This window comes from Pyxicephalus adspersus, chromosome 3 (genome assembly GCF_032062135.1).
Source record: "Pyxicephalus adspersus chromosome 3, UCB_Pads_2.0, whole genome shotgun sequence".
Lineage (NCBI taxonomy): Eukaryota > Metazoa > Chordata > Amphibia > Anura > Pyxicephalidae > Pyxicephalus > Pyxicephalus adspersus.
In genome coordinates this window covers 139,371,096-139,384,357 of record NC_092860.1, presented here as the reverse complement: position 1 = coordinate 139,384,357, position 13,262 = coordinate 139,371,096, and the positions used below count along the sequence as shown (strand labels likewise).

General features: G+C 38.4%; 1 protein-coding gene across 3 annotated transcripts in view; it reads left to right on the top strand.

Annotated features, from left to right (window-relative positions):
• Positions 1 to 13,262, top strand: part of GRK4 (G protein-coupled receptor kinase 4) — a 136,352-nt gene that overhangs the window by 49,336 nt on the left and 73,754 nt on the right. For 2 of the 3 annotated variants that reach the window (XM_072406514.1, XM_072406513.1), the window contains exon 2: positions 6,638 to 6,733. The exons of the other annotated variant lie outside the window; for it this stretch is intronic. In XM_072406514.1, the coding sequence (XP_072262615.1) occupies positions 6,638 to 6,733 (96 nt within the window). The remainder of the gene's footprint in view (positions 1 to 6,637; positions 6,734 to 13,262) is intronic. 3 annotated transcript variants of the gene reach the window in all.

Genomic DNA, 13,262 nt, shown 5'->3' with positions numbered 1-13,262 from the left:
AGAAATATTATTAAGGCGGTAGTTGCTGAACTCCTTCTAAGAAATACTTAATACCTGGCTGTCTGCATTTTTAATGATTTTCCAGTCACTGGCCAAGGAACAAGGGTAGCAATTAATAAGGGGAGGTATACAACATACAAGAGGCTGAAGGCAAATGCCCACCTATACCTTTGTAAAATAATAAAAAGGTCAAATCCTAATCAAAAGAATAGCTACCATAAAGAGACACAGAACGGTTGGCTAAAAATAAGAATGCAGACCAAGATTTAGGAGTAGTTCAAAATGACTTTTGAAGTTGGGGTGCAATTACAGTTTCCTCAGCTGCAGGCAACCATTGACCTTGTTCTGTAGCATCCCACCCATGGCTTCTTGGGTGGTTGTTCTTTTGAATGTGCAAAGTGATTGGAGCATTCTGGTGGATAGTAGATGTCTGGGAACTGGCGCAGGAGCTACCCATGTGAATTGAAACTACACAGTGGTTAGCACTCTGGCCTTTGCAGTGCTAGATCCCAGGTTCGAATCTCAGCCGGGACACTATCTTCATGGAGTTTGCATATTCTCCCCGTGTTTGTGTGGGTTTCCTCCCACATTCCAAAATCATACAGAAAGGTTGATTGGCTTCCCCCCAAAATTGATCTTAGACTCTGGTAAAGACATATGACTATGGTGGGACATTAGATTGTGAGCCCCTTTGAGATCCAGCTAGTGACATGACTATGGACTTTGTAAAGTGCTGCGTAATATGTTGACGCTATACAAATACTGTATAATAATAATAATACACATGCTAGATTATTGTTGCCTGGAACAAATGATCAGGATTCTGGGTTAAAATCCAGCAGGTGTACAACGTTCAGTTAAAGTTTTTCATTAGCAGGAAAATTGTATAAAAGTATATATAATATAAACTTTTTTTGCTCACTGCCCTAGGTTTGGTATTTGTTTTATAATTCATTCACAAAGAAGTAAAAATACTTTGTAAAATAAAAATTTTAATTGAAGGAGATCGTGCTTCCTTAATAAATCCACCCCATTGTGTTTTTTTAATCCTTTTTTATATTAGTTGGGCTTTACAATTTTTGTTGCTGTACGCCTTCTTAACAAAAGGACGGGTTCAGTTTAAAAGTGACACAAACACATAATAGTAATATTTTTCTCTTTATATACATATTTATAACATAGCTTATGAGACACATTTGTAGAAGAATAAAGAAGCGAGAGAATTGACTGTTCTCCCGGAGAGTGGCATTGTAAGTAGTAACAAAATGAGGGTAAAATCTGCAAACGTGAAGTCCATCTAGCATTGTCCTCTTGTTCTCCAGAAGTTGTTTCATGGAATTTGTGACTATGCACGTTTCCCTTTCCATGTAAATATGGTGTACTGCTTTGGAAAAACTGTTTACACTGCAAGAGAAACACAACTTACTCGACTAACGTGAGCATGCTAGCCGAGAGCAGATGTGACGTTCTGCACAGATGTCCCACGAACGCCCGGGAGGCACCACTCACCTCTGAGCGAGCCGCTTTCGCATCTTTCTGCTTGCTCGCCAGTGACGTCCTTAAGTGGCTTTCAGATGTCACTTCTCCCTGGAGTATAAACACTGTTAAAAGGCCAGGCCTTACGTGAGCAGGGTGAGTTCCGGAAAGTGTAGCCAAACATATGTGCAATCCGGGATCTAGCTGGAAAATATGAATTGAATCTTGTATAAATATATAAAGATTTTTTTTCATAAATGATTTCATTTTATGAAGATGAAAATTATTATGAAGATGTATGACACTTGCTATATCAAGAGGGGTAGCTTGGGCATTACCGCTATACATCCCATCTCTAACGCTCCAGTTTTTTTGCCATTCTGCAAACTCGCTTTTCTGTTCTCAGTACTTTTTGCTTTTATGTATATAGTTAATCTCACATTAACGTGACCATGCAGAATTACTTTCTAAAATAATAGCAGTATTTTAAAAACTTAAGAAGCTTTCTTTTTAATAACTTTGTTATAGGATGGCAACACAATATCCCTGACTCCTAGTTTTTCTGCATTTTCTACCCATTGCATATTTTCCCTTTGGAGGTTGAAAGCAACCATGCCAACACGTTACACAGGTATTGTCCACTGTTGTCACCATCAGGAAATCCACACTGGAGTACATGAGGAAGGCATGGGTCTGCAGACAGGTTTTAGGGGACTAGCTGCCCTGAGAGGGATTAAACAAAGTTTTTTATTTTTTATCGGTGTAAATCAGCGGCCGCCAATCTTTTGGACCACACGGGCCAATAAATTCATAATTTTAAAACTTGCGGAACAATTTTATAAATGTTTTTAAAAATATGAATACATTTGTAGAATAATGATCTTCCTAATGGTGCTGGACAAGGACTGTGGAAGCTCTGATTCATTGATCAGCTCACGGTTAAGTGAGGTATTACTATTGTCACTATTTTCATTACTTGCATTATCTTTGGTATTACTAATGCAAAATATTTGTTTGCTTTTTCTTACTCATTATGGGTTTATTTCATTCCAGTCTAAAGCTACGTACACACGTCCAAAGGTTCTTGCCTGATAATCGGCTCAGGGCCGATATCGGTTGAGAATCTGGTGTGTGTACAGCACCAGTCGTCCATCATCCGAATGGCCGTCCTGGCGAATCCATGGACGATGGACGACTAACGATCCTAAAGCAAGGAAAGGGGAAGAGCGCGCAGCAGGGTGCCACTCTGTTGTTCTCCCCCTCCCCTCTGCATAGAGCAGAATGGTGCTGTATGTACTGCACTCGTTCATGCATAGTGCAGTGATAGTCGTGAAAGATCCTTTCCAACGACTATTATTGCACGTGTGTATGCGGCTTAAGACCAAACAAGAAATGATGGTTATCAAAATCAAACTATTTGATGCCATTAAATTTAACAAAATACACAGTAAGGTCATACTAACACAAAGAGCACCTGAGAAATAAACAAATAAAATAAAACAATCAGATGAGAATCGGTATTGGCGGAGCGGGGTGACTGTTGTAATGGTGAAACAATACTGAAGCGTATGGCTCGGCAATGGTTGCCTCATACAACTTAACACTACACTGACGTCACGCTGCGCCTCCCATGTCTTTCCATCTCTAGTACAGTTTGTGAATTTAGTTGAATAATAGGGCGATAATTGTCATTCAGAATATAGGAATTTATTAGGATATTAATTTTGTTTGATTAAAAATTGCAAATAATGTCCATATTTTTCTGTGGACCACTAAAAATTTCTGACCACTGGTTGGTGACCGCTGGTGTAAATGATCCCCAAACCAGTGACCCTGTCATTGGGGGAATTTTTATTAGTGAGAAGAATACTGTAGAAGTGTTGCTGTTGTGGTGACAACACTGGAACATGCTTGCATTGTGTGTTGAAATGACTGTTTATAATCTTCACACAAAGCTTGCATGACAAAATGGCAACACGAGCACAATTGGAAGATGGAGAAAGACTGTGTCACCCTATAAAAATAAAATAAAAGGTCTTAACAAGCTGCAGATTGTGTAACCATTGGTACATTAACCTGTTATAGATTATATTCCAATTTAGGGATTAGGTTAACACATTCTTTACTTTGTTTCTTTTACGTTTGGGATTGACTCAACATCTGTCTGCACTGAAGTTTTTATGCAAGGCCAGACAGATGTTGTGTCCATCCATCAGTACTAGACTTTCTTAAAAAATTTCTACTTGAAATACATCACAGACAGACGTTAGTATCATGGAAAATGATGAATATCTTGCTAGCATATGTGGTTTTATCTCTTTGATAGCTTGCCGTTGACGCTGAATGGCGTTCCTTGTTTATTCTGCTTGTGTTTTTCGGTGTCTGGGGAAACATTTCAGGACAGGCGGTGTGTATTTTGCTCACGGCTATCTGTGGATGATCAGCGCTGGGTCAGTGTGTAGTGCCGCTCTGCGATGTCGGAAGAAGCTGAAGGTCTGGGCGCAGTGTGTGTGTTTTGGCTGGACTCTCCGGATGATCACTATTTACCTCTGTCATTCCAGGTCTTGTACCTTCATATACTTGGCTTCTTCTCATGTGGAAGTAGCTGACTCAATCTGGCTCTGTTTGACCGCACTAGAGGAAAGATCCCATAGTGTTAAATACTTTGTGACGACTGCTGATGTCACTCACACCTGCACAGGTTTCATACCTTCCAAGTTAAAGGAGAACCCTCTAGGCAGATTGCAAATATTCATTTGGAAATTTGCAAAAAGCCAATTTCTCACTGTTTTTTTGGATGTGCTTGGTATGGGAGTGATGTATTACAAAGTTCTGGACTTGAAGCTGGAAAGTAAGCTTGTTTTTCCCAGTTATGTCCTGCTTCTGTGGATTCCAGACAACATAGAGAACATTGAGAACATCGCTGATCTATCCAACACTAAAATGCCATTGACTGTTAGAGACCTAAAATATATTCTAAAAGTATATTATTATTATAATTTTAGTGTGAATACAATCATCAAAAGATTTAACATGTTAAAATATTTTAAAAATCTTTGTATCTAAAAAAATATTGTGATCATGCCATACCCTTCTATAGGGACTTTCTGGTAAGGGTGACACTGCTTTATCCCCATCACCCGATTGCTTTGCTGCATTGTGACCCTGTCATATAAAATGGGAAATTTTAACACATTACTAAGGCATAATGAGTTGTTGTAACCATAAGTAAACTTGACCGGAAGAAAACTTTTTAGCCATCGCTGGAGTGCATGCATGTGAATAGAGGTTGCAAGAGATCAGCAGCATTGAACTATGAACTATAAAAAGAAAACAATATAAAACAAAATTTTTGAATAAAAAAATCATAGTAACTTTGCAAAGTAATTGGTATTAGGTTTAGGTTTTCATTTACCTAAAGAATACTCAAAATCTCCTACCTGTTTATTGTAGATGGCAGTGCCTTCTGATAGCCTACCTTCTGTGCAATGTATTGATGCTAATTGCCCCCACCCCATGCAGCAGTCCTCTTCGAATCAACCTAAAGAGGTGACTCAGGTAAACTATATTACTGTCCCTATGTTAGAGCCTAGTTTTTGGCTGCTAAGTTCTGAGCACTGTCACATTGGGTAGGTTTATGTACCTTCATACCAAAAGCATGGGCCAATTAGAGCATATTCAAAATAAGGGGCTTCAACAGAGCAGGGGGATTGTAAGCATGAATGGTCAAGAATGTTTTGTCGAAGGTTGGTGGACTATTAAAAGGTATCACTTTGCCCTTTAAAGGCAAACTTACATTGCTTTTTAAGTTACGGTCAATCTGTCCCTTCTGAAATGACAACTCGCAGTCAGTGTAAGGAGTGCTTCAGACCCACGGTGAACTGCAGCATTTCCTGGGACTCAAGTCCCAACCTTTGGGAACCATTCTTTGTATGTCCCTTTGGCAGGCCCAACAACAGAGTCGCTTTTAGCTGCTTTGCCGCTTGAACATTTGTGCTTCAGCCATGTGCAAACCTGGTTACCAGCAGCTTGCTGTGCACCTGGGTGAGCCTACCGCATGGTTGTACAACACAGGTGTGAAAAGGTCCTAACACCAGAATATATGTAAGTCCAGGTTTTACCATCCATAATATCTTTCTCTTCTGCACCAGAATCTCTTTATATCTTTTACACTGACCAGCTTTTAGTGTAGGCGTTTGATTATGCATGCCATTTACTTCCAAACCGACCGTTGCAAATAATGCCGAGAGCTTCTCCTTCTATCTTATGGTTTTATTGCATTTATTCAAATTGGTTGATAGACTTTCATAAAAAAAGATAAAACCATTTTTTTCTAAAAAAAAAAACAATGCCTTTTAACGAAATGTAAATTTTTCCACTACACATCTGCTTTAAAGAGTGAGGGGTCGTTTAGGGAGACAGTCCCGCCGCTGATGTAGGATTTTTTGGCAGATTACTTGTTTTCTCTGGCACCAATTGATAAAGTGGTTTTCACAATGTAAATGATACAGTTTGTGTAGGAACAGAGACAATGTAAATTCAGAAAGCTCTCCAAGGTGGAATCATTCTCCTGTCTGCAATAATCCCTCGGGGTATGGGCCAAGAATTCCCTAAACTCTATTATAAAGAGAAAAGTACTGTGTGTTCCACCATTTGCCCCATGTTACATGTTTTAATTTTTGTATTTTATGTTTAGTTGATAGTTTGGGCTGTATTCACTATAATATGTTTACTGCAGGGTTCATACTATATAGCCCTTTGGGAGTATATATTGCTCAGTTCTGAGGCCTCTTTGGCCATGGCAATGGTGTCAAATAGAAAAGCCTATAGATAGCAATTCAGAAACAGTACAGTTAGATGTAGGAATAAAGATTCCCAACCAATCGGTAGGAGACTATTGTGTTTATAAATCATGATGGTGGATACCATGAGAGCAGTGCACTGGGTTCTTAATGGCCCACTTCATCAGGGTTCAAAGGTGCCGAATTAAAAAATGTATACTTAGATTTGTGGAAGATTAGGTTGAAATGTTCCCTTCCATTATCAAGGATGTTCCAACAGCTTGTTGATTTATGTTTGTTTGACTATGGAATAAAGTGATGCTGTGTAAATAAATTATTTGTCCAAATTTTGACCAAAACTGTATACTTTTATGTTATAGGTGGTGGTGGAAAGAGGAATGGTCGCAGCAAGAAATGGAAGGAGATGCTAAAGTTGCCCCACATCAGCCAATGTGAAGATCTCCGACGTACAGTAGGTAAGTACACAGTGTTTAACATGGATCACAATGTTTTCACTGCGTAAAAAATTCAGTGCATGCACTATTGTTGCCCTTTGCTTCTCTGAACAAGGAGGCTGTGTACAGTATAACCATAAACACCAGACTAGAAGACTAAAGAAGACTAGAAGACTAAAATATAAAAGAAAAAGTCTTAGTGGGGCTTAAAGATCCCAGCAAAATGTGGAAAAAAGAGCATAAATTCTTAATACAGTAAGTGAGGAAAATGTAGGAACATATATATATTATAGGTAGCAAATCAAATGGTTTTTGTTTTCATTGGGTTTTAGTTTTTTTAAACCTTGTTTTTGGAAACAATGCACTTTATGAAAACTGTAATAAATGTATTCTCAGAAATAACACTTTTTTCATACACATAACAGTGTGATTTTAGTTTTCCCCAGGGTTATTATTCCAGTTTTGTAGGTTAAACAGTTTCTTGGTTGTCCGAGGACATCGGGCCATATATGTTGGGATCACGTCACTTACATGGAGAATATAGCAGGACAGGTCAATGCCAAGCCTGCTAGAAGTAGACATGTTACTGGTACTGGTAAAGCACAACCATATATCTTCCAAAGCTTATTTCGTAAACCAAAGGCAAGTCTTTCACTAATATTAAATACTTTTTAATAACTCCTGTCTAACCACATAAACAGTCCACAAATTCAGTAACTATGTAAAAAATCCTTTAACTCTTAGTAAGCCAAAGCTTCTTTCCTTATTATATAGTATTATTATTATTACACAGTATTTATATAGCACCAACATATTACACAACGCTGTACAAAGTCCCTAGTCATGTCACTAACTGTCACTTTAAAAGAGCTCTCCAGGTAGCTGGAGTACAACGGGAACACCATAGGGTCTACTGTTTTGTTTAGAGCTTGAAGAACATAGAAGACACAGCTATAAGTGCATGAGCATAAATACTGTAGGAAACTTACTGGGCAGTGTATTGTGGGTTAGTCTAAATATATTTATGCAAAAAATTGAGAAATTTATTAAATACTACTCTAACAGCATTACATTACTGATAACGAATTTCTGCAGAAAGGCCAACATAGAATTATCAGGAATTTGTTTAAACTAAAAGGGTCATGACATGCATTATGCCTATTCAGCCATATTTTTAGCATACAGGGTGACCTAGATAGGGTATTGATATTATTAGGATTTTGGTGCTTTAATGTTAAGACTAGAACATGGGCTTCCATGTGTTGGTGTCCAGTGGTTGCTAGATTTGCAAAAGCTCTTTTGTTATTGAATTTAGGAATCACAGGAAAAAAAACTCCTGGCTTTAGAAATTAGCTGCAATAAAGCATTACTAGTATTAATTTTTTATCCAATTAAATAAGCTTTTCTGCACAGACATAGTAACATTTTCTATGTAAGTATACAAAGCAAGCAATGGGGAGCTTCAGTAACCTCACGTTAAGGTTGCAAAGTTCATTTGGACAAACTGCAGAAACAGTCCGTTCTTTGCTCTGGCATTAAAAATTGGGCAACAAAGTAAGTGGACTTTGTTTTCTTGGAAACCAAAGTGTTGAAAAAATCGATTGACTCACCATGAACTGCCATTCACTTTCCTGTTTCTGATATTCCAATGCTCAGTGATGCCACTCGTATAAACAAACCTTCTAATGACCCGGTTCCCTAAACACTGCTAAACATTATTCTATTAAGTGCAGAGAGCTGTGAAAGTGTGCAAAGCCAAATAACCCAGCAAATCTTATGTCAAATCATTCGGGGACTGAATAGTGTGTGCAGGTTCTTGCACTTTGCATATTATTATTATTATTAGTTCTGCTTTATTTAATAAGCCTAGGCTCCATAACCTGTTACATTATCAACACTTTTATAACCTTTCCATGGGAGCAATGTATCTGTAATGATGATGATCTCATCCCTTTACCTCTTTAGAGTTGTTTACAACGCCAAGCCCTCCGCTGTGCTCCTCAAACGGTGCCAGCGTCGCACCAATCCAAAATGTACCTGTATTGAAAGATTTGCTAGGTTGGGGACCATACAATGGTGACTGTGTCTTGTTTAAAAATTTACAGTTGTCATATTGTTTTGGGGATTTCATTAAAAGTTCCTGTTTATTTTATTTTCCTCTTTTTTCTTTACATGCTAGAAATTGCAGTTCCGCTCTTTACAGCTTTACAGCTTTAGTATTTAGTATTTACAGATTTAGTATTCACATGAAATTTCATACTTACATTGTAGTCAGGATGCCCTCCAAGAATAAAACAAGATGCACTCTTGGTTGAAAGAAGAGGGCTACTTAAAATAGCCAGTAAGGAATAAAAAAAAAACAAAAAAAAAAAACACACACACAAGGCAAAAAATAAATAAAAGCAACAAATGTACATACCAAAACTTGACCTGGTATCTGCCATTGTTAATCTCCGGCACATGGAAAGGAACAGGCAGCTCAAGGGTCAAGTACAATTTTTCCTCGTGCATTCATATGTGCTGGCTTGGGCCTGATTATTAAAGCTATCCAAGGCTGAAGAGAATACACTTTCATCAGTGAAGCTGAGTGATCCAGCATGGAATTTGCTAACAAATAGCAAATGACTTTCAAGAAATCTATTCCAAGTTGGTTGGATCACCCAGGTTCACTGATGAAAGTGCATCTTCTCCAGCCGTGGAGAGTTTTAATAAATGGCGTCCATTGTGGCAAAAGGTGAGCAGTGTGATGAACTCATCAGTATATTGCTGCCGCTTTATTACCCAATCACAGCACACAGTTAGGTACTTGTGAACACCAATACAGAAAAGTCATGACACCAGCAGGTCTAAATCTCAAGGGCCAGATGAGCGCGTATTCAGATGTTTGGCAAGTAAAACGACTATCATTTACTGTGTGTATTTTCATTTGTGTATTTAGCTGCTTGCCTGGAGTTCAGTTTTGAATAAATGGTAAATTTTACGAGTTTTTCCTGGGTAGCATTTTGTAGTTCCCTGAACAACTATTTTTTTTTCTTAGAATTTCTTTTCAATTCTGAAAGAATAGAAAGATTGCATTTGACCTCCTTGCCATGTTTTCTGTGTCCTGTTTACAATCATCCATCACCATTAAATCTATTTTATGTTTAATGAATTTTATTAAATGTTATAAGTTTTTCACTTTTTGCAACTAGTAAATTAATAAGCAGACACATCTGTTTTTAGGTCTCTTACTCTCTCTTCCTCCAATTACTCGGCTGCGTAGTAAGGGCTTGCGTCATTCATGTTTATATGATGACCTATCTTTAATAGCATGTGTTTGGCTGCAGATGTTAACTCATAAAAAGGCCTGTATGTGAAGCGGTCACACCAGCACTCTCTGTTGTGTGAACTTGCACACAAATCATGGTTTTAATTTACTTTGGGCACTCGCTTTTTTTATTTTTTAAACTGTGTAATTTTGTGGAATAATTTGACCTCTCTCTTGGCATGCACCAGTCTAGACCAACAGCAGAAGTTGCTTTCAAACATTCCGATGTGAACGCTGACAGCAGATGAAAGCTCACTGCCCCAACTTGTCTGTATTTTTTTTCTCCTTGTCTGATTTGGTCATGGAAAGATTTCTTTAAATGCTTGGCAAGTTATTGTTCATACAAATGTAGACCCTCAAGGTATGGGACGATTCTGAGCAAAGAAAATTTGTTTTAGTGTAAGCTCCTCTGAGAGACCGTTATACCATGACTTTGTAAAGATATAAGTAAGTGAAACATGCAAAAATAAAACAACCAGGAAAGCAACAACAAAGTATTTTACTGAAACTGATGCTGGGTAAGGAATAGTTCTTAGCTAGAAAAAGCTAAACTGAACCCCAAACATGGCGTGGCATGAAATGTGATGCACGATAAACGTTGTAAAGAAGAGTTATGATAAAATGCAGTTCTCTCGTTCTGACGCGTTTCGCTGTGTGGCTTCTTCAGGGGAACGTAGAGATTTTAGGTTCATTGTGAGTTCTTGCACTATTAAGATATATATAAGTGAAGTGATAAATGAACAAAACTAACTGTTTTACATGACTTTTGGGGTCTGTGAACTCCTTATAGACCTTCGACACCAAAGCATATTTGCTTTCACTACAAATGGCAGGAATGGACGTTTAGTTCTGGTGTCCAATCTGTGAGCCCAGATTACTTAAATTTAACATGTAGTCCACAGCCATGAATTAGCAGATTTTCAGAATAACAGCAGCTCTGCGATTTAAGGTAAATTTTTGGTCTTGTATTACATCAGGATCAGCATAGATACATACTGTAGAACAGGGGTGTCAAACTCTGGCCTGCAACATCTTTTTTTTTTGCCTCCAAAGAAATCCTAAATATGAATTCAGTGCTCAACCCAGAAAATGTTTTAAGCCGGGTGGGAAGAAATTGTAGGTGGGTGGCAGCCCCTGTATTGTGACCAAACGCTTTAGTAACCACCCAAAAACAGCCGGGTGGGTGCTGAAAAGTGCCGGGTGGTGCACCCAGCTAAAAGGGCCTGGGGAGAACCCTGGAATTGCATATGGCCCGCTGCTGCATTGAAATAGTGCCGCTACTACAATTCCTAGCATCACTCGCATCTATAGACCAGCAGCCTCTCTGCCTATGCGTGGTCTAAGTTTTTAATTTTGACCCACTGTGTATTTGAGTTTGACACCCCTGCTATAGACTAATACATCTATTTTCATCAACATATACGCTACTTACTTATCAGTGTTCTCCCCAGCCCCTTTTAGCTGGGCGCACCACTCGGCACTTTTCAGTAACCACTTGCCTGTTTTTGGGTGGTTACTGAAAAGCTGGGTCACAACACCGGGGCTGCCATCCACCTTCAATTTCTTCCCACCCATGTTATGAACATTTCTGGGTTGAACACTGTTTATAGATGTTTGTCTTTGTAAACGAAATCTCATATTGCACGTCATGCCTACACTGTTATGTTTCTGTTTAGGACATGTTTCCAATTGAGAAAAATGATTATAATTTTATAGATGGCTCAGTTTACTAGGATCTTAGAATATTTTTGCTGTGCCTGCTACTCATTAGGTTGTCCAGCTGCCACGCCATTCCTAAAAAACCCATTGTTAAAATGAGTCTTCCAAGTTAAGATCTGGTTCTACGAGTTCCAAGTATAAATTGTCAAATATGTTTGTCTGATTGGTTGGGCTGCAATCAACGTTGAGTAGGGGGAGAAAGTCCGATCTTCTGCATATAGGTAAGGTAATCCTACTATTACCTACTATATAGCTAAGGTGATCTTCCTGCCCCAATAAGTGTTGGTAGAGCATCCTTAACCAGTTCCCATCTGTTTAGCTGGGGGAAGTCTCAGTTCTCAAAGTAGTGGTTAGGACACTTACCATGAGGCTCTACGTCCTGGGTTTTTATTTCACTACAGACAGCATATAAGTTTGAATGTTTCCCTTGGGTTTTTGTAGGTGTTGGAACATTACAATTATTCCCATTTGCCACAGTTTAGAGCAACGTAATTCTATGCAAGAACTTCTTAAAAAGAAGTGAGAGAACCTGTTCTGGGGGTAAACAGGAGGTTCCACGTAGCCCAGTGTTGGAGACTGATAAGTGAGGGTTTTGCACTCAAGGGGCAGTAAGGGTTCCTGTGGAGCCAACTTCTGCTAGGACAGTATGTGTGGGCATACAGGAAGTACATTTCCACCTTGTCTGTGGGTGTGCAGTTGTCTTGACTTTCAGAAAGTCAATAGTGGTAAAATTGGGGGTTCAGGGTGAGCTCTCTGGACATAATTAGTGAGAATAAGGTATGCCTTTGGAAATTTTGTAGTGCCAATAGTAGTCCAGGTTTACCTTATGGAGGTGAATGCCACTTTATTGCAGGTTGCACATGTGATTTGTGTATGCAGATGATGAGTGTATGTTAAAATGTTGGCAATGTTGTGTGGATTATGGCAAGGCCACATTACAATACTTATTCTCCCCAGAATCAGATAAGTGAGTGAATTCTTGCCTGGAGCGCCATTTCTCCTCTGGCTGGTTGTCAATTCCCCTTTCAATAAACATTGTATAAAGTCGTCATTTAAGCCTCGCTGGCGTGGAACACTCTTGTTTGTTGTCAAACACTCTGCCAGCACCCAGAGCTGCTCTACTAAACTACTTAAAGGGAATCTATAGCAATTGGGATTGTTTTATTATTATTTTTTATACGTACAATACTGCAATAAACTTTTCTTTGATCTAAATAACTTGTATATGTTTACAAGTAACAATGATACTTAACCATTTTGTTTCCTTTTTTATGTGTTTGTTATATATTAACATGGGGCAGCTATATTTGCTTGTTACTTTTGACTTATGTATGGCTTGATCGTTTTTTTTTTTATTTTATAATAGCGCATTTACGTAAAGTAGACCTAAACTCGGTTATAAACTTCATCATCATGTTATTTAATAGAAAAGCATAACTTCAAAATGCATAAATCTTCTGTTTTCAAGTATAGAATTCTATGATATTCATGCCATTAAAAGTCACTTCTTGTTATGGGGTGAAA